At 32.1% G+C, this 22,978-nt stretch overlaps 2 protein-coding genes across 4 annotated transcripts in view; both read right to left on the bottom strand.

Annotated features, from left to right (window-relative positions):
* The window catches only part of LOC127714277 (tereporin-Ca1-like), a 210,999-nt gene that overhangs the window by 172,694 nt on the left and 15,327 nt on the right, over positions 1 to 22,978 (bottom strand). The window lies entirely within an intron of this gene.
* LOC127714279 (tereporin-Ca1-like) overlaps positions 1 to 22,978 on the bottom strand; it is a 398,353-nt gene that overhangs the window by 372,264 nt on the left and 3,111 nt on the right. The window contains exons 2-4 of one of the 3 annotated variants that reach the window (XM_052220344.1): positions 18,717 to 18,828; positions 12,487 to 12,755; positions 8,773 to 8,840 (exon numbers count right to left, since the gene is read on the bottom strand). In XM_052220344.1, coding sequence (XP_052076304.1) covers positions 8,773 to 8,840; positions 12,487 to 12,755; positions 18,717 to 18,813 — 434 coding nt within the window. In that variant the 5' untranslated portion in view covers positions 18,814 to 18,828. The remainder of the gene's footprint in view (positions 1 to 8,772; positions 8,841 to 12,486; positions 12,756 to 18,716; positions 18,829 to 22,978) is intronic. The other 2 variants (XM_052220342.1, XM_052220343.1) reach the window with 2 other exon arrangements.

Here is a 22,978-nt window from a genome sequence, read left to right as displayed (position 1 = left end):
CTTTGCGGCTAAAATTGTGACACTTTTACTATGAAGTTTCGTGAAAAGTAATATCCCAGAACGGACAGTTTATATGCACTACTATTTTATTCAAAGGTCAAAATATAGGGCTGTGCGGCATATTTTCAACATTTATATGCCCTGAACTTCTAAGAGTTTAAACTTATACTAAAATTCTATACTACCCTTACCTCCATTTTTGGACCTCCTAAGAATTAAAATTTAGCCGCTACCATGTTTTTCAATACTGGTTACATTCCCAAGTGATGTCTCTATGAGATGAAACACAGAGATCATCAATGGGAACCAGTACGTTATCAAGTTAACATACCTATGAATATTAAATATCTCCCCAAAAGAGGCGTGGTTTGAGAAACAGCTGTATTTACGAAGTGCAACCAATAAGCTGTAAATAAACTCATCATAAATACCAGGATTGAAATTTTGTTTTGACGCCAGACGCGCGTTTCGTCTTCAAAAGACTCATCAATGACGCTCGAACAAAAAAAGTTAAAAAGGCCAAATAAAGTACGAAGTTGAAGAGCATTGAGGACCAAAAATTCCTAAAAGTTTTGCCAAATACAGCTAAGGTAATCTATTCCTTTTGAAAAGCTTTTAATTTAGTACTTCAAAAATGCAAAGTTTTGTAAACAGTTAATTTATAATTATGATAATTCATGTCAACACAGAAGTGCTGACTACTGGGCTGGTGATATCCTCGGGGAATAAAAACTCCACCAGCAGTGGCATCGACCAAAAGGTTTAGATACATCTGATTTAGCATGAGCTGATCCATCAGTAAAATATGATGCATTTGCCCATTTAGTTGTGTTAGTCGAAAACAAACCAGTGAGTGACCTTACACTTTGAAATCTGCTTATGTAGTCTACCATGATTCCCTGTGTTATTGTTGATATTTTAAGTAATGTTGATACTCTAACTCTAGTTGAGGACAGAGTTGATTCTGTATGCTACTGTTGATAGCTTATTGATACTGTTTCTGCTATCGAAGTTGAAATAGAAGTCTAAATTGTTGTAGTTAATTCTCTAGTTGTTGTGTGAGCAACTAGCTGTAGTCGTTTGTGCTTTGAGTTGAGGCTGTCAATAAATTGCTACAAGAGGTGTTTTGTGCAAATACAGATATCGTTGATAACGACGAAACAGATACTGTAACTGGTACAATTGAAAAAAATAAAACCCAAATTATTATAATATAAAACAATGTCTGCAGTTTTATGTACCTAAGTCAGGAGCCTGCTGTTCAGTGGTTGTCGTGTGTTGGTGTGGTTCATAAGTGTTTCTCGTGTCTCGTTTTTTATATAGATAAGACCGTTGGTTTTCCTGTTTGAATTGTTGTACACTTTAGGACCCTTTATAGGTGTGAGCCAAGGCTCCGTGTTGATTACCGTACTTTGACCTATAATTGTTTACTTTTAACACATTGTGACTTGGATGGATAGTTGTCTCATTGGCACTCATACCACATCTTCTTATTTAGATTATGTAATAACAGAGAACCGAAATACAAATTCTTATCCTGATAAAGAGTAGAATGTTCAAGATTTAAACAAAAATATACGTAATACGATGGGTATATATATAAGGCGGTTAATACTTTATTTGTTTTCTATTATATATTTTCATTACTCGTTAACAACCAAACTTTAGGAGAAAGAAGTCTCAAACACCTATAATACATGTAATGTAAAGTTATATATTTCGGGTATTAATGACATGTAACGTGACTGGGTAGGACGACTAGTATGACAAAGACAGACGTGACATAAACTATGGAACGACAGTTTATACAATCCATTTATCAAATAATACGGTATCTATTTATCTATGTTTAGTCACACATTTACTTAAGACTAATTTATTGACAAAGTAAGCTTACAAAGTGGAAACATATAAACTTCAGAATCTTTACTGATTCAAGACTTCAAGGAAAAATCACATCCTGACAATAACACAGCTTTAACACAATCTGCGCGTTTATCTTGACCAACTAACATTATCAGAAAGTTTGATTATTGTCAATCAAGACAAAACAAATAGGCATTACTAAATTTTTATTATTCTATGATCTATAAGATATAACTAAGATATTAGATATGTATAAGTATAACATCAAAACAATTGGATTGCTACTATAAATAACACAAATAAACAATAAAAAAACCAAATATGTAACATTCACAAAATGCTTGACAACATAGCTCTCCTGAAATAACCATAAAATTATTATGTTTAGAACAAAAAGAAGAAATATATATTGGATATATTCAAAAGAAAAAAAAAAGGTATCCATATCAAGCAATAACGTAAAACCCACAATCGCAATTGTTCATGATGTTTCTGTAAATATACATCTCACGTATGCCATTAAAGAGGCATTAGCTACGAAGTTGACGAAAAATCAAAATATTTTTTTTCTAGTTTCACACATTCATAAAAGCGAAACTGTGAATTGTTATTTCGCTATTAGCTGTCAACAATTCAACTCATTTGAATCCGTATTCATGTAAGAGAGGGACGAAAGATACCAGAGGGACAGTCAAACTCATAGATCGAAAACAAACTGACAACGCCATGGCCAAAAATAAAAAGACAAACAGACAAATAATAGTACAGATGACACAACATAGAAAACGAAAGACTAAGCAACACGAACCTCATCAAAAACTGGGGGTGATCTCAGGTGCTCCGGAAGGGTAAGCAGATCCTGCTCCACATGTGGCACCTGTCGTGTTGCTTATGTTATTACAAATCCGGTAAATAGTATAATTCGGTACGTCACATTCGGGAAAAGGGAAGGGTATTGTAGTTACGACATAAGGAACATATCCGATATCATCTGTGAAACGGTTATTCCATAACGGTCAACCAACTCGTGATGGCGTCCGTAAAATTTACGAATGGATGATTTCAACTTCACCATTTGGAACTCTTGGCTTAATAGCTTCCTTGTGAGCAGCAATCCTCTATCAAGGAAATCATGATAGGAAACACAAGCCCGGAAATATCGTATCAATTGGGAGATATATACTCCGTATGCAGGCGCTGCTGGAATGTTGCTACATAGAAATGGAAAGTTCACAGTTGGGAAGCTGAAATCATCTCTTTTGTCGTAAAGTTTTGTTTTCAACCGACCCTCATTGTCAATTTCTAGATGTAAGTCAAGATATGAGGCAGACTTAACTGTATCTGTAGTATCCTTTATCTCTAGTTCGATGGGATAGATTCGTTCAACATAGTCACCAAATTTTGTATTATTTAGTGAGAGAACATCATCTATATAGCGGAACGTAGAGTTAAAGGACATTGCTAACTTCTTATCTTTCTTCCTAAGAAGTTCCTGTATGAAGTCAGCCTCATAATAATAAAGAAACAAGTCGGCAAGAAGAGGGGCACAATTGGTTCCCATTGGAATTCCGACAGTCTGTTGAAAAACACGTCCTCCAAACGTAACAAATATGTTGTCAATCAAGAAATCAAGCATCTTGATAATGTCAGTTTCAGGGAATTTTTGGTTTGAATCAGAGTGATTCTGTACAAAGTAGGATTTATCCCTCCCCAAGACAAGATACTTGTATCTACGTTCGCCATTCTTTTTAATGAAACAAAGTAATATCAACTCTTTCAATTTGTCTTTTAGTTTGGAATGGGGAATACTTGTGTAAAGTGTAGAAAATTCAAATGTTTTAATACTATTGCAAGATGAGAGAGTCTTAGATTGTATGTACTCTAAAAGATCTTTTGAATTTTTTAGTATCCACATCTGATTCATGCCACCTCTAGAATAGGCAGTTTCACAATAACTTTGGAGCCCGGCTTTGTAACCTTCATCAAATTAACCTTTAACTGGCACGGGCTACGCTTGGGCTAATTAGAATGTTTGTTTATTAAAAAGAAAAAAATGTCAATATTTGAATTCAAAGTGAAACAAGGCCCTTTATGAGATACGTAAAAAATTTGCAGAGAATGACATCTCTGTTTACATTGTGAAAAGCTTTTCTAATGTCAATGAAACAGTCAAATATTTTTAGAATATTTCTAAAAGCTTTATCAATTATATTTTTAAGTGTTAAAATGTGTTAGCTAGTTCTACATCTTATTTTTTCAATCTAATGTGTTCATTGCAAATAATCTAATTATATTCTAAATATTTTTCTAAACGATTATATAAAACTCTGGAGAAAATTTCTACTTCTGTAGTTTGAAGGGTTATTAAAGTCATATGAAACAAGTTTTTGGTTATTATTATGTTTAGGACATTATTGTACAAATACATACATATATATATATATATATTAAACTATGTCCTCAGTCTGTGGACGTGTTTTTTTAAATATTTATTTCGAATCCATACAGTATAATCGACAAAAAAAAATGTCTATCCTGTGATTGTTGATCAAACATTTTACCTGCAAATAAACTTTCTGGTATTGGTGCCGAAGTTTACCGATCGTTACCTATTGATAAACAATCAACCCAGAACCATGATAAAGATTCATAGCAAAAATTGATAGATAGATAGATTGAAAACACACCAAGAAATAGTTATCTCTCTTTAAATGGTAGAGAAGCGATCATTGATAAAACGACCAAATTGCTCATATTTACACAGGCCATGCATGTATATTAACTACTACATCATCTAAAATATATATAATTATTCCTTTTATACATGTTATATATTACTGGAAAATATCAAATGAAAGTATGTTCTTCTTTCTTAAAAGTCAATACATCCTTTCCTTGTGAAAAAAATAACCACAGAAAAACCTAAAACAAAACAATTATAGAATCATATCAATATAAACCAATAATTTGAACAAAACGTGTCCATAACTTCAATATTAATCTGAACAAAGTTATTTCACCTTCATCATACTATTCTTCTAAAATTTAAGTAAATTTTAATCAATCGAAATTATTATCGCTTTAGTTCATTAGCAAGAGCAGAGGCAATGCCTTATGCTAAGACTGTCATCTGACTTTAACTCAAGTCTCTATCCATATCACACCTGTTTGAGTTCTTGTATTTGATGTTCTTCTCGTGTTAACATTCTTGTATTGGTAATTGTTATTATAACGTGTGTGTCCTTGATACGAGTTTTTATTGTTGTGTGTACATTTGTAAGTACTGTCTCTCTTGATTCATTATTGTCTACGAGGGAACAAAGTGTTTATTAGATTTCCAACAAGCACCTTAATTCCTTGATATTTGGACAAACGCGTCGCATCGTGGTATAAATGTTCATTAATAACGCCATGTTTAGTTATGAAGTTACTGTTTGGGCAGATATGAATTCCTAATGTTCTTACAAATTTTACGATTATCATTTTATTAAATGCATTAATTTTCCCAGTAAGTTTAGTGAGTTTGGTTGGAATAAAGAAGGGTAGCCAAGACATTGTACTTGTTTTAATTACACCTGACAGTTTAACTTTAACTGCAGATAATAAAACTACCCATTTGTTAAATTACCCTTTCGTCGTTAATTTTCCCGAAACACAATTACACTAACTTACAGTCAAATATATATAGTTCAATTTTTACAAAACATTAAAATAAATACATTATATTCTTCAAGTCTGGTCGAACTCTTTTAAATGTGCCAAGAATTATTTATATAAATTTATTGATAATCACTTAAAATTACACCAAGGTTCCTTCACTTCCAAAAATCGTGGCTGTGAATTAGTCCATCCCACACGGCCAAACGGACACCCAACTTTGTCAAGGGTTTTACTGCTGGTCAAATGAACACCAAGTTGATAATTTCGATACTCTAGACACCTTTGAATAAGATTGTTATTTGACCATTGTACTGCACTTCATCACTTGGATCATTATAATGTGGTAAAGGGAACAACATGACATTAATATAGGTATCATTTCTTTTGCCATTTCATTTTCAGAAACCGATTCCTTTAGAACCTACATCAATTATGTTGTTGTGAATAAGTTTGAATGATTTTTCATTTTTCTAATTGCCTGTCCGGTCGATTACTCTGTTGATTTTGATTCCGTATGACACAGGCGAACATTTTATCAATTACGTGAAATGAACACTCATTGAATTTAACAGTTCAACTTTACTATGTGAAAACCGGTTATCACTACGGCAGATACAATAGGATAATTGTTCCCGATTTGCCATTAAGTCACCCTATTACTATCGGGTACAGCAGATGTGTATCTGCAGTTCCCATTGCATTTCAATACAATGAATTTTGCAATCGTGTACAAGGCATGTGATTTTGATCTGTGGTACTAATATTGCAGCTACAGTACCAAAAGCCAGTAAATGAGGTGCAATAGATAAAAAGAAATGTGGCATTAAAAACAATCAGATAGCAAAATTGAAAAATGAATTTAAATTCTATTTCAAACGCAGGGTGATTAAAAGCCAATAAAAACGCAACAACTGAGTGTATTTTTTCTTTATCTAATAAACATTCATGACCAATCATTGTATGATTTTGAATACTTCTTGGATATGCATACAAAATTTTTCTAACAAAATTCCGAGCTTGTCGTTTTAGAGAACCTTCCTTCACACATTCATAATTTTATCAAAACAAATATGAAAGTTATATACCGAATGGCAAAATTCAATTATTATGCACATCCCTAGCAAAGATTTTAAAAATAAAACACAGTTAAACTAATATCATTCTATTGACATGACATTGTAAGAACCACATAATAAATACCTTGTTTTTTTTTCACGGAAATATGGAAATATAACAAGATATTTTAAATTTCTTGTTTTGCCTTTTGGTTTGAGTTCTGGGTGCTAAATAGTCACTAATTACTCGACCATTTATTTAGAAATAGAGGGGAAGGAAAGCAAATGATGTATCTCGACGATAGTTTAGGTACACACTTTGATAAACAGATTTGTCTTAATATTTCTTAGAAGTAAAGCAATATTTAATTAACAGCGGTTTTGTACCAAAGGTAGACAATATGGCAGCTTGTTAGACAATTGACTGTTTTAGGAAACAAGTATTATTGAATATACCGTTAACAAAAAGCAGTATAAAAGGCCATTTACAAGACATTTCATATGATATTTATCATACTTGTTTGAGATATAACATTTCTGTAGCTGTTGGTAAGGTCAAAAGAACACACACAAAAAAAGATTGTATTAGCCGTATCACTGATTATGATGATTGGAGTGTCAGTGACTATATATTTTAGTATTAAATTAACGATTGGGACTTCATGAAATTAATTGCTTTGCAAGTGATCGTAACTTTAAATAACCACTTTTCTATTTAAGACACCGGAATGTCAATTCTATCGGATTTGGTGCATTCACCCGACTAGTCAGGTATAAACAGTTGGTTTGTACCTCCTGTTGGTGTACTGGTAAAAGTGTTTTTGTACATGAAACAATGCAGATCTCATAGAACTGTTATTTTTGCCATTTCTGTACTCTGATGGTGCCGTGTCGGTTTTGTTAAATTTGTGGCTGGTTTGGTTTATTTACCTTCTTACAAATCTAATTACATTACTAGTTAAGGTAAGACATCGGTGTTTGGACATATTGATTTGCCTTTCAATATGTTTGATCTGCGAATTGACTTTTGGGTTATATGCTTATTTATTAATATATTAATTCCAGTGTATTACATGAAGTAGTGGGCGTGGTGAACGACATTTGTGCAAATGTATTAGTTATTTTTGTTCATTCGATGTATCAGCATTTTTTCAAAGCAGTTTGCGTTATTTTCATATTTTTATTACATGTTTTTGCCGGGTTTTTTACCGTGAAAGCTGATCTACCGGTCACACTGCTCATTAGTTTGAATTTAATTTCTCATTTGCTTACCGAATCTACAGCAGCCAACACAGTTAAAAAGTATTATTGTGGTTTTCGACGTTGGAAATCATGAGCTTTAAGTCGTCAAATTCCAGGATACGACATTTTACGATTAAAGCCTTTTCATGTTGCGTTTTGCTTAGCTTCTTTAGTTTGATCTTGCAATTCTTCGAGTCAGATAAATGAAGTATTTTACAGCATCAAATGGGCTCACCGCTATATTATCTGCAGCCCAAAGCGCAGAGGATGATATCATATATAGCTGCAGCTGTATATCAATCTGACTAGTTAGTGAAAAATGTCCAGAGGAGTGTTTCTTTCAGAAGATTAAATGACAATATTTTGAACAAATGCAGAGCAATATTAATGCAAAATAGTGTCTGTACTAAAAAATAAAACAATTTACGACAAGACTAGCAATCAATAGTCTCGTTCAGTTTGTATAATCTGTTTTGACCATTGAATGATGGATGTCAAATACAAAACTGGTTATATTAATATACAACCTGCTGGAGCACCTGATATTATTTCAGCATCGGCTTGTATTGTTTAAAGTTTGTTCATTGTTTTTACCAGTATTTCCTTGTTTGTCCATGATTTTGAATTGTATCTTTTGTTTTATGCCCTTTTGATTGTCTTTATAAGCATTGTTTACAAGATAAAGTTGCAACTTTCATGTTTATGCACTGAAACATCAATTGTTCATTTTTTAACTTTCCAAACGTTCCGTCTCGAAGGAACCAGATTAAGGTGATTCCAGAATAGACAGCATGACAATATTAACTACTCGTTTCTGTCAGATATATTTTGAGCATTTAGAAAAGCAACCTTCAGAGTCTCTGAGGCCAACGTTCAAATATTTTTTATTTTTGAGCTACGTCGGATAGAAATCGACCTTTTTCAAATTAATATCAATACATTTGTTTACCTATTTCTGGTTGGAAAATTTCTATGAAAAGTCTGTAACTGTTTGAAAATTGAGATGTTATAAGAACCCTACAACAAAAATCAAAATTCATCTTTTATTTCGTATTTCAATGTTCCAAATCAATCAAAGTCTTATACATGTACACGTATACGTGCACTTGCATAAAGTCGATTCCTATCAGACGCAGCTCATGGTACGTATTAAATTATAATGTACGAAACATATTGCTAATAATAATAACCATAATATCACAGAGTTGATAAAATATATTTTAAATAAATACTGAGACTTTAGTGTATGCATTATTCATATATATGGCGAATTTTAAGTTTATTTTAAACAGTGAAAATGGAAAAGCATTTGATGAAATAAATTTGTACACTTAAATGAATAATATTAGGCAGCTGTAGTATCTGAATACAGGTTCTAGGTTTTATTGGAGAAACTATGTTGCAATTATACGTCAATGAAGCACCAATCTAGCAACATAATCTAATACAATAGTTTTGTTCAGCTTACAAATGATAACAGTAAATATGATTATTAAACGATATATGAGAACAAACCCTAATTGAATTAGACTTAATATTTGAGTAATTTTTTTAGCATAAATTAAATTTACAAGCGAAGGAAGATATGTCATTAGTTTATTTTGCAAGTTAACATTTATTGAATATTGAATTCGTTTCTCAATTAAAATAATGCATCTCATCATTTCTTTCTTTAATTTGTAAGTTGAAATCACTTTCACATTAAATTAACATTTCCTTAATTGGAAATCCATGAAACTTTAAATTAGAGTGAAAGACAGGTGAATGATACCAAAGGGACATTCAAACTCATAAGTCGAAAATAAACTGATAACGCCATGGCAAAAAAAGAAAAGGACAAAAAGACAGTACACTAAGGAAGCGTATTATGGACATTGTAAAAATAAATATGGCATTTTAAGTCGAAATTCTAACTTTTCAAATCTCGAAATTTTGACTTTAACTTGAAATTTTGACTTTTAAAATCTTGCAACTTTTAAAAAGTCAAAATTTTGGCTTTTTTAAAACTCGAAATTTCGACTTTAACTCAAAATTTCAACTTTTAAAATCTTGAAATTTAGACTTTTGAGAACAAACAATTACGACTTTTCATCAGTATTCAAATGTTTGCGATTGTCACATTCAGTCATTTATAGCAGCAAGTGGAGACCCTTATACATCATAAACTTAAGCATTTTTTAATAAAAATAAAAATAAAACCATTTTATTTTAAAGAGGTTACTTTAGATAAACCATGTAAAAAATCTTTTTTTGCGAAAGAATAAATGTAATATGTTTCACGTCCAAATATCTACTTCAAGTCTGGACTTCAGATATATGTCTTTTCAGATTGGACGTCAACTCTGAATTTGTAAATCCCGAAAAGCCAAATATCCACCTCTTAAGCTGTTTGACAAGAACGGTCCAGCTGGCAATGGTACTTTATTAACAAATTTACATGTAAACATTGTGTTTTTTACGCGATCTTGAGATTTTCATTTTATCGATAAAATTGAAATAAAACAAGAAGCCAGTCCTTCAAATTGGGCAAGTACGCTTTCCTAGAAATGCAAGTACATAGTATTTTTAACATAAAAGATTTAAACTATTCAAATGATAACGCCAAAAAGGGTCAATCTGAAAGATTTCAAATGACTCAACCCATCAATTTAATGAAGTTCATATTCAAATAGTTACAGTAGCAAGAAAAGTACGATTTACATATTTTGAATCTTGATGAAAAATCCTACTATTCTCAAAGTGATGCCTTTATTCTCTCGGCTAGACATTTTTTGTGCATTGCATAAGATTGAATATTGCACTAGAATGGGGGTCCTTAAATAATTTGCATAAAGGAAAAAGCAAACCGGAACCATCTTGCTAGTTATGTTTAATTTAGTATCAAACACTTGTGAAGTACAGCAACATCGACATTTTCCATTTCAACTTTGTAATTAGGAGATACTGAAATTGTATTTGTGCACATATCGTGTTTGTCATATGTTATGTCATTATAGCCTTAGTCTTAGTCTTAGATGCATGACTTCTTTTTTAAGTTGTTATTGGCTTTGAACTAGCTGTCAGTAACTGCGAGTACTCTCAGATCTGTTTTTAGTGTCTTATTGTTTTAAGGATGTATAAGTACCCATCCAGGTCCACTCTTTTTTTTTTTTTTTAGATATATTTCTATTTCTATCCATCTGATGAGTTACGCTTTTTTTTAACTGATTTGTATAGTTTATTCTTATGTTGTACTGTTACACCACTGTCCCAGGTTAGAGGGAGGGTTGGCGCCTTCAAACTAGTTTAACCCCGCCACATTCTATATGTGCCTGTCCGAAGTCAGGAGCCTGTAATTGAGTGGTTGTCGTTTTTTTGCTGGTTCTCATATTTGTTTTTTGTTTATTGCTTTGCAAAGTTTGTTCTTATGTTGTGTCGTTACACAACTGTCCTAGGTTAGGGGAGGGTTTGACGCCAACAAACTAGTTTTACCCCGCCACATTCTGTATGTCCCTGTCCCATGTCAGGAGCCTGTAATTTAGTGGTTGTCGTTTGTTCTGTGTAACATATTTGTTTTTCGTTCAATATTTTGTACATAAATTAAGCCGTTAGTTTTCTCGTTCAAATATTTTTTACCTTTTGACATTTCGGGGCCTGTTATAGCCGACTATGCGGTATGAGCTTTGGTCATTGTTGAAGGCCGTTCAATGACCTATAGTTGTTAATTTTTGTGTCATTTTGGTCTTTTGTGGAGAGTTGTCTCATTGGCAATCATACCACATCTTTTTTTTTTATATTTAAATGATTAATACAGGGTTGTATTGACCGCATGAAATTTAAATGGTGATGCTAGGAAATTTTATTTGTTGAAAGTTATTAATAAACATAACAGAAACATAGAGACAATTATTTTATGTCCCCGTTGCCATTGTAACGGGTTCAATTGGATTTGGCACAAAAGTGCATATTTTGACGTAGAAAAACATCTATAAGCAATCATTACCATTTTGATGAGAATTGTAACATTTGCTCAATAAAATCTTTGATCGGTTAAATAGAAGACAAAACATTTTTTTCGAAACAGAAGGAAAAGGTGTCGACACTAATAAAAATCGGTGTTTTTGCACGCAATCGAGAAGGAGTTTTACATGATTTTGAATTATTACATATTTTTGCATCGCACCCATTCATGGTGTAGTTATTTATATAAAATATCTCTGATGCTAGATATAATTTACAAAATATGAAATGCTGAAAGGGAATGAATAGGAAGTGAAACATACTGAGCATTCAATGAACTTCTATTTGACAAAAGTCAAAGGTCTTTTATGATACCTGGCAGTCATATAATCATTGGCTTCCCGGAGGAAAAAAATCTTAAATATCGATACATGATATATATATATATATTTTTTATATTGGATTAGAACTTCGAATTCTTTTACATATCATAAAGCATTTGTAAATGTACATACTGGTCGGAGGAAATTATCTGACTTGATTGTACACATATATAATACAGCACGACTAAATGATTTGTATAATTCAATTTTAATGTTTTTGTTTTAATATAAACAATAATGAATGGTTAGAAACCTAACACTGTTTGTGAAATCACTATTACAATATGAAAAATGTAAGGCACAAATACAGATAAACGGAACAGTAAATGATAAGTATTTACCATTGCCTCTTTATGTCCAGGTCTTACTGAAACTGCGGGTGTTGACATGTATCCTGAATATGTCTTCGTTTTTGGTTTGGTCAGAGGAAAATTTGTCAAGTTTTTGATTTCAATACCAACAACAATGCTGTATTGTTTATTTGTCATTAATGCAGACAAGTTTGTTCCATGCAAAGAATGACCACATTCTGTTGCCTCATCCATGGACTTTGTCATTTCTGATTTCAACGTGACTCGGCTCATACTTTCGAGTTTAATAGGGTTGTTTCCTGTAAGAGATGGAGTAAATATTGCTTGCAAATTTGGAAGAAATCGTATATTGCAAAAAGTTTTAGGAAAATCGCAAAAACTGTGAGATGATCCATGCAACAATATTTATGCAGCACTACATTTGTATAACCGGTGATTCGAGAATAACACATTATCCTTATGGCCATTTCAACAAATTGACAAAACACAGTTTGTCTTGGAATCTTTCAGAATAATAATATTGTCTGTATAATCAACGATTGAAATAAAAGGAAGATATATTTACAAAATTAGAATTCGTGACAAGACAAAGACAAATTTAACTATACTCTAAACGATTATTTTTCGATACCGTCTCAATTGTTACAAATAATATGTGTACGGACCTCTCAGTCCACGTTAAATAGGCATTAATGTCTGCTATTATTTTCTTTGAATTTGTTTTAGTGTTTTCAATTTTCGCAGTGACTGTTTTTTTCATTTACCTATGGGACTCAGAGCAGTTTGTATACACCTACCACTGTTTGAAAATATTCTATAATTTTGTGATTCAATCTCTTATGCAATTGAACATTAGTGTACTTAAAGCAAACTGTTATAAAGATAACATGTTATAATAAGAGTACAATTTAAGAATTAACTTATTAGTCAAAGGCCAAGAGAAAATCAACAATACAGACAAGCAATTTTTCTTACGTCTGTAGTATTTCTCAATAAAACCTACAAATATTTTGGCGGCTTTTATCAAATTATCATTTTCACGATAAATGTTTGTCTGTAATGTATCACGCAATATATAAATCTTAAATACAACTACTAATGCTGTTTCATTATTAAGATACCTCTTCTTTTTTTTTTTAAATCTCATGAATTCTATTTCGTCATAACATTCCGTCATCACATGAGAAAGTATTAGGCAACTGCAACCTAAATGTGTTGCTAACTTGGCTATCGAGTTGACGTGGTTTGTCTCGATGAATTACCTCTAACGAAGATTTTCATAAAGTCAACGTGATTGAGTTGTACATATATATTATTTAATATAAATAACAGTATACGTCTTTAATAAGAGAGTTTTTACGCAAGTAAAGGTTTGGTTGTACCTGTAGAAAACTAAATTTCAACGAGATAGCACATCCTAATTTTTACGGAGATGTTGTTTACCGAGCCCAGAAATTTAGATACGATCCGGGTAAACTTATCGATCCTTTAAATATACTCTTTCTTAAAGGTTACCAATTCAAAACACTATAATAAGATCTTTGAATATTGTTTTAATTGGTATTAATATTGCTTTTGTTATCAGTATATTGAAATCAAACTAAATATCATTTTATATACATATGCACATTTATGGCTCTACAATCTGTCGATAACTGCATCTTGGCATTGGACAAGGTCAAGTTTTTCTCTGAGTGTTAATGACGTCTTTACACTAAATCCATTGGATGTTGGATAAGTACTGATTGATATTTAAGTCTTATATGCATGATTTTTTTATTAGTTGTTATTGACTTTGAACTAGCTGTCAGTAACTGCGAGTACTCTCAGATCTGTACTTAGTGTCTTTTTGTTGTGGGGATGTACAAGTAACCGGCCACGGCAGTGTCTTTTTGTTGTGGGGATGTATGAGTACCCTGCCACGTCCACTCTGTGTTTTTGCTACATGTATTTCTGCTTTGTATTCATTTGATGAGTTGAGCCCTTCTCAAAAGATTTTTACAGTTTGTTCTTATGTTGTACTGTTACACAACTGTCCCAGGTTAGGGGAGGGTTGGTGCCTTCAAACTAGTTTAACTCCGCCACATTCTAGATGTGCCTGTCCCAAATCCGGAGCCTGTACCTTAGTTGTGTTTGTTGCTGTTTTTTATAGTGTGTTTTTGTGTTGTGTTGTTGCACCACTGTCCCAGGTTAAGGGGAGGGCTGGCGCCTTCAAACTTGTTTAACCCCGCCACATTCTGTATGTGTCTGTCCCAAGTCAGGAGCCTGTAATTCAGTTGTCGTTTGTTGCTGTGTATCATATTTGTTTTTCGTTCATTATTTGTACATTAATTAGGCCGTTTGTTGTTTCGTTTGAATTGTTTTACATTTGTCACTTCGGGGCCTTTTATAGCTGACTATTTGGTATGGTTTTTGCTCATTGATGAAAGCCATACGGTGACCTATAGTTGTTAATTTCTATGTCATTTGGTATCTTGTGGAGAGTTGTCTCATTGGCAATCATACCAAATCTTCTTATTTTTATATATATTGGAGTTTGTAACTTCAGATATGAAAGAAGACCTTAAATGCATGGTTGTTAAAATAAATATCTGAAATCAAAAAAAGAAATTTAGTAGAGCTAGCCCATAGGTAACAATTCAGACAGTTGAATAAAAGTAGTAAGGACCTAAAATGTTAACTATTTCAAACTACAATTTCTAATTAGGATTTATTGACCAATATAACATTGATGTGTATTTTTGTTGAAACTTTACGTACTTGCGTTTAATTCATGACTTCACAATGAGCACTAATTTTGATTTTCCACGAAAATTCAATGAAAACGGATTAATTTCTATTTTTTTAAACTAAAAACATAGAGCGTATGCGTCGACTAATAAGATATTTTCATAACATGTTTGTCTGACTTGAATATTTAGTTTATCGACGCCTGCGCTCTATGTTTCCTATGCCATAATTTGGTTGAAATCCGTACAATGTTGTCAAATCTTGCAAAAAAGCTCTATTAGCGGCCTATTTAGGAAGTAAAAATCAACGCTTTAAAATATAAAACTTGGACAAAAATAATCTATCTAATTTTCTTAGAAGTCTTTACACATCAGCTTAAACCATTTTTATCTTGAAACATTGACTTTAATTATCGGGTCCAAATATGGCCTTTATCTAACTTATTTAGGGTGCAGAGCAGTTTTGAATTGGTAGCAGATGAAGCAAACATGAACATGATAATCATATTAATTGTTTACAATTATTAGCTGTTTATTATTGTCTAAAATCATTTAAGAAAATTTACATAATGTTGAAAATGTAATACAACTTACAGCCAATACAAATGCTATAAGCTATATAACCAGTATGGGTGGTATAAAGTCTATTGAGTGCAAACAAATTGTTAGTAAATTTTGAATTTGGTACACTGAAAACTAATTATGGTGAAGAGCTACCCACATACAAGGAAAATTGAACAACAAGCTATCAGACTATCAGTCAAGAAGTTTAAAAGATCAGATAGAATGACAACTGAATATATATATGTAAGCCTCAGATCTGTGTACGGCCTCAAATTTGTGTCCGTTTCTCAAATCTGTGCCCCATCGTGACGTCAATCGCTAATCTATGTCCGTTAAAAAAAATACGGCCTCAAATCTGTGTCCTTTCCGTAAATCTTTTTCCAGTGTGTTTCGCCATGCACAAATTTATGCCCGTCTAATAAGTACGGCCTTATAGGATTTTTGTTTTCAAATTGTTTGCTTTTTTTGATCCCTTGTTTAATTGTTCAGTAGTAATTATCGTTACTTCCCTTTACTCATTACGTCTTGAAATATAAATTAATAAACAACGTGAGACAAAATGACATCTGTATACAAGCAACTAAAGATACATGTACGGCCGTCAACAATGAATCAAACCTATTCTGTATCGTAAGCTATAAACACATACACCTATTCACAAACGTTTTGTTGAATGTTTCAATGTAAAGATACCACATAAAATGTTAAGGGTATAATTTATTGTGTTTAACAACGACATTTTGTGCCACTATCTTAATTATTAAAAAAAAAAATTTTTTCTGGTGAAACTTTTCCAGTTTCAAATCTATGTATTTTTTAAAATCCATTGTGTACCATGACATCAACATTCAACAACCACAGCATAATTCAGTGTACAAATTATTGGCATAAAGAGCATACATGTTACTTTCAAGATTGAAACTACACATTTTTTTTACTTGATTACGTCTTGCTATGTCTTACGTCACCACATTACGATAAAGGACATAGATTTGAGACAATGCAGGACATAGATTTGAGACAATAAAAGACATAGATTTGAGACAATAAAAGACATAGATTTGAGACAATAAAAGACATAGATTTAAGACAACAAAGGACATAAATTTGGAACTTCTATGACGCAATATTAAAAAGGACATAGATTTGCGGAAAGGACATAGATTTGAGGCTGGACATAGATTTGAGAATTACATATATATATATTTAAAAGTATGTTCACTATAGAATAGACCAGACATGAATTTATTTGCTTGACATCTTTATACTCAATTACCAACTTATGTTTATGGAAAGCTGATCGAGAATCAAATTTGTTTATGCTTTTACTCTTGATTGGAGAAAATATTCATACTGTTACATATTTCTTTCTTTCAGCATGATAGAACGCTGTGTAAAGAAAATCTTATATTTATAACAGATAAGGCAGACGTTTTATTGATGGGACCACTTTGTCCAAACTTACCATGGTTTGTTCAAGTAATGAAACTGTTAATTATAAACAATCCATATGTGAAAAAGGCGAACAAAAAGCCATTGACACTACTGTACAATATGTACAAGGACAACTGAACATAACATGGTGTAAATTTTTGTGATGTTTCTATTGTTTTGAGATTATTGAGACACTATCACTAGGTTCTGATGTATCAATAAAAGTCTTAACTATAAAACTTGTAATACTTATTGCATTGAAGAATGCTTCCAGAGCACAAAGTGTTCATTTATTGAAACTCAGCAATCTTCCAAAACAGAAGGATTGTTTTCGTTTTACTATATTTGATTTACTGAATCAAAGCAGACAAGATATACGAATTCAGAATTTTTGTTTTTTATTTTTCCTCCTGACAGGAAATTATCTGTGTATTTAGAGATAAAGGAATATTTGAGACATACTGCTGATATAAGATAAGGAAAGTATTTATTAATATTAAGTTATATTAAACCACGTAAAAAAGTAAGTTATATTAACCCACGTGAAAAAATTAGTAATATTATACCACGCAAAAAAGTTAGTTGCTCAACTACTTCTTGATGAATTAAGTCCATAATGTGTCTTTCAGGAATAGACACAATTATATTTGAAGCACACAGTACACGATTTCCATCTATTTCGAAAGCAAAACAAAATAATGTGCCTGTTAGTGATAGTTTGATAAAGTTCTACAAACCTTTGGGAAAATTTTATGGCAAGACAGTAACTACAAGTGATGTTTTTGCAGAAAAGGTGCTTCAAATTCTACTGTACTGAATGTTTGATTTATGATTAAGTATTCTAATCAGAATGAACTAATGATCTTTGAGTGCTACATAATGCATATCACTGGATCTAGTTGTTGCATAAGTTTCAAAGTGTATCTGTTGATCATCTTTATCACTGGTATTCATTGTTACCGTCAAAGGGAAAAAAACATATTGAAAAGCACACCAAAAAAATGCTGTAGCTATGAAGTCTCATCTAATACCGGAAGTGTTATGACGTAATAGAATGACCAAATTTAACGCTACTTTTCTTGGTTAAGTTGATGTTAAGTTGTGATTCACCGCAGGTTTAAGATGCCACCTCCCATCCCATCATCCCATCAGCTCTTACTTTAGTGCTTGGTACATCTTTATATTTTGTGATGAGTAGATGAACTGTACAAACAGATTTAGTTTTCACTGTAAACACTGAGGTTGCAGTTGTGCAAAACTATCTCATCTAACACCTCCAGTGATATTCAATGTCTACATAAAATTACACATTAACATCAACTTCACCAAGATTAGTATCGTTAAATTTTGTAATAACAAGCATGTAAATTTAATAGGTTTTTGAATTGGTCTGACCGGAGTCTACACAGGAACATCCTTCAATCATTTGATATTTTGAAGTAAACATTTTCAAACTCTGCATATTAGAGATAGAGAGAGAGAGAGAGAGAGAGAGAGAGAGAGAGAGAGAGAGAGAGAGCAAGAAAGAATTACCGCTATTTGATTCATCACTGTCACTCCTGTTACTGTCTTCTATACTGTTTCGGTTTTGAAATCTATTGTGACGACTATAAACACCAATAGAAGCCATTTCATCACTGACAACCTACAATGTATTTATATACAATTGTATGATTGTTAATTTTTCAATTTATCATTCGAAGCGCTTTATTCTAAATTGGCACATAATTAATGCTTTTTCAACCCTATACAATTAAAAGTTATTCGTTTGTTTTCCTTTGCATTGCTGTCACGTTGTCACGTGCAGGCAATGATATCTTAAATTAAGACAAGAAAAAATTTGATATAACATTTTGAATAAACAGATATGCAAAATGTTGCTAATATTTTATAAACAAATTACTAGATTTTAAAGAAAATGACATACGAATATTATGAGACTGCAATATCAGTGACATTGTTAAGTGCAATGAACAGAATATCTTTTTAGAAAACAAAAACATAAACTGGGCCTTTAAATGACATTTTTCTTTAACACAAATTCATTTATCTGTTATATATGTAGTTCCTGATAAAGCTTTAAACGTTTTGTTTTTTAGCCATAAATTTATACTGAACCTCCAGGAACAAATGCAGAAAACAACCAGTGAATTAAATTTTGAGTCGGAGTCTGGCAAATGCAATAAAATAATGAAACAAAGAAATAAGATACAAAAGGACAATTTAAAATTCATAAGTCGAAAAATTATAGTGTTCTTTTATTCGTAAATTATTACTTTTACTGTTTAGTCTATTTTTGGTAATATCCATTTGACGTGGCTCAGTACTTATACATCCCGTCATTGTGTTATTGTGCTATGGTAAATTTTTGTATTCTTGTCTTTCGTTTTTGCTAATTTGCTTTGTCTATATGTCTTTGTGTTTTTCTTTGTCGACATATTTGTTTGTTTTTATAGTGATTAAGATAATAACACAATGTTGACTACTGTACCCCTTTTTTGACATTTTTACCTATTATGTCTGGTTTTTGTTTCACACATAGTTTTCAATATAATGATATTTTATGCGACTGTCATACAAGTGAGAGGTTGAGCAAGCTATAAAACCAGGTTCAATCCACCATTTTCTACACAAGAACATGCCTGTACCAAGTCAGGAATATAACAGTTGTTATCCATTCGTTTGATGTGTATGAGCTTTTGATTTTGCCATTTCATTAGGGACTTTTCGTTTTGAATTTTCCTCGAAGTTCGGTATTTTTGTTATTTTACTGTTTAATATAAAACTATGGCAAATTAAAAAAGAAAACGTACGAAAAAAGAAACAACAGATAATGTATACATAACGCTACTTAGACAACTGCATCTTGGCATTGGACAAGGTCAAGTTTTTCTCTGAGTGTTAATGACGTCTTTACACTAAATCCATTGGATGTTGGATAAGTACTGATTGATATTTAAGTCTTATATGCATGATTTTTTTATTAGTTGTTATTGACTTTGAACTAGCTGTCAGTAACTGCGAGTACTCTCAGATCTGTACTTAGTGTCTTTTTGTTGTGGGGATGTACAAGTAACCGGCCACGGCAGTGTCTTTTTGTTGTGGGGATGTATGAGTACCCTGCCACGTCCACTCTGTGTTTTTGCTACATGTATTTCTGCTTTGTATTCATTTGATGAGTTGAGCCCTTCTCAAAAGATTTTTACAGTTTGTTCTTATGTTGTACTGTTACACAACTGTCCCAGGTTAGGGGAGGGTTGGTGCCTTCAAACTAGTTTAACTCCGCCACATTCTAGATGTGCCTGTCCCAAATCCGGAGCCTGTACCTTAGTTGTGTTTGTTGCTGTTTTTTATAGTGTGTTTTTGTGTTGTGTTGTTGCACCACTGTCCCAGGTTAAGGGGAGGGCTGGCGCCTTCAAACTTGTTTAACCCCGCCACATTCTGTATGTGTCTGTCCCAAGTCAGGAGCCTGTAATTCAGTTGTCGTTTGTTGCTGTGTATCATATTTGTTTTTCGTTCATTATTTGTACATTAATTAGGCCGTTTGTTGTTTCGTTTGAATTGTTTTACATTTGTCACTTCGGGGCCTTTTATAGCTGACTATTTGGTATGGTTTTTGCTCATTGATGAAAGCCATACGGTGACCTATAGTTGTTAATTTCTATGTCATTTGGTAGCTTGTGGAGAGTTGTCTCATTGGCAATCATACCACATCTTCTTATTTTTATATATATTGGAGTTTGTAACTTCAGATATGAAAGAAGACCTTAAATGCATGGTTGTTAAAATAAATATCTGAAATCAAAAAAAGAAATTTAGTAGAGCTAGCCCATAGGTAACAATTCAGACAGTTGAATAAAAGTAGTAAGGACCTAAAATGTTAACTATTTCAAACTACAATTTCTAATTAGGATTTATTGACCAATATAACATTGATGTGTATTTTTGTTGAAACTTTACGTACTTGCGTTCAATTCATGACTTCACAATGAGCACTAATTTTGATTTTCCACGAAAATTCAATGAAAACGGATTAATTTCTATTTTTTTTAAACTAAAAACATAGAGCGTATGCGTCGACTAATAAGATATTTTCATAACATGTTTGTCTGACTTGAATATTTAGTTTATCGACGCCTGCGCTCTATGTTTCCTATGCCATAATTTGGTTGAAATCCGTACAATGTTGTCAAATCTTGCAAAAAAGCTCTATTAGCGGCCTATTTAGGAAGTAAAAATCAACGCTTTAAAATATAAAACTTGGACAAAAATAATCTATCTAATTTTCTTAGAAGTCTTTACACATCAGCTTAAACCATTTTTATCTTGAAACATTGACTTTAATTATCGGGTCCAAATATGGCCTTTATCTAACTTATTTAGGGTGCAGAGCAGTTTTGAATTGGTAGCAGATGAAGCAAACATGAACATGATAATCATATTAATTGTTTACAATTATTAGCTGTTTATTATTGTCTAAAATCATTTAAGAAAATTTACATAATGTTGAAAATGTAATACAACTTACAGCCAATACAAATGCTATAAGCTATATAACCAGTATGGGTGGTATAAAGTCTATTGAGTGCAAACAAATTGTTAGTAAATTTTGAATTTGGTACACTGAAAACTAATTATGGTGAAGAGCTACCCACATACAAGGAAAATTGAACAACAAGCTATCAGACTATCAGTCAAGAAGTTTAAAAGATCAGATAGAATGACAACTGAATATATATATGTAAGCCTCAGATCTGTGTACGGCCTCAAATTTGTGTCCGTTTCTCAAATCTGTGCCCCATCGTGACGTCAATCGCTAATCTATGTCCGTTAAAAAAAATACGGCCTCAAATCTGTGTCCTTTCCGTAAATCTTTTTCCAGTGTGTTTCGCCATGCACAAATTTATGCCCGTCTAATAAGTACGGCCTTATAGGATTTTTGTTTTCAAATTGTTTGCTTTTTTTGATCCCTTGTTTAATTGTTCAGTAGTAATTATCGTTACTTCCCTTTACTCATTACGTCTTGAAATATAAATTAATAAACAACGTGAGACAAAATGACATCTGTATACAAGCAACTAAAGATACATGTACGGCCGTCAACAATGAATCAAACCTATTCTGTATCGTAAGCTATAAACACATACACCTATTCACAAACGTTTTGTTGAATGTTTCAATGTAAAGATACCACATAAAATGTTAAGGGTATAATTTATTGTGTTTAACAACGACATTTTGTGCCACTATCTTAATTATTAAAAAAAAAAAATTTTTCTGGTGAAACTTTTCCAGTTTCAAATCTATGTATTTTTTAAAATCCATTGTGTACCATGACATCAACATTCAACAACCACAGCATAATTCAGTGTACAAATTATTGGCATAAAGAGCATACATGTTACTTTCAAGATTGAAACTACACATTTTTTTTACTTGATTACGTCTTGCTATGTCTTACGTCACCACATTACGATAAAGGACATAGATTTGAGACAATGCAGGACATAGATTTGAGACAATAAAAGACATAGATTTGAGACAATAAAAGACATAGATTTGAGACAATAAAAGACATAGATTTAAGACAACAAAGGACATAAATTTGGAACTTCTATGACGCAATATTAAAAAGGACATAGATTTGCGGAAAGGACATAGATTTGAGGCTGGACATAGATTTGAGAATTACATATATATATATTTAAAAGTATGTTCACTATAGAATAGACCAGACATGAATTTATTTGCTTGACATCTTTATACTCAATTACCAACTTATGTTTATGGAAAGC

Source organism: Mytilus californianus, unplaced genomic scaffold, assembly GCF_021869535.1.
Source record: "Mytilus californianus isolate M0D057914Y unplaced genomic scaffold, xbMytCali1.0.p SCAF_9, whole genome shotgun sequence".
NCBI classification, from domain to species: Eukaryota; Metazoa; Mollusca; class Bivalvia; order Mytilida; family Mytilidae; genus Mytilus; species Mytilus californianus.
The sequence above is the reverse complement of the archived record's forward strand: the minus strand, read 5'-3'. Positions and strand labels throughout refer to the sequence as shown.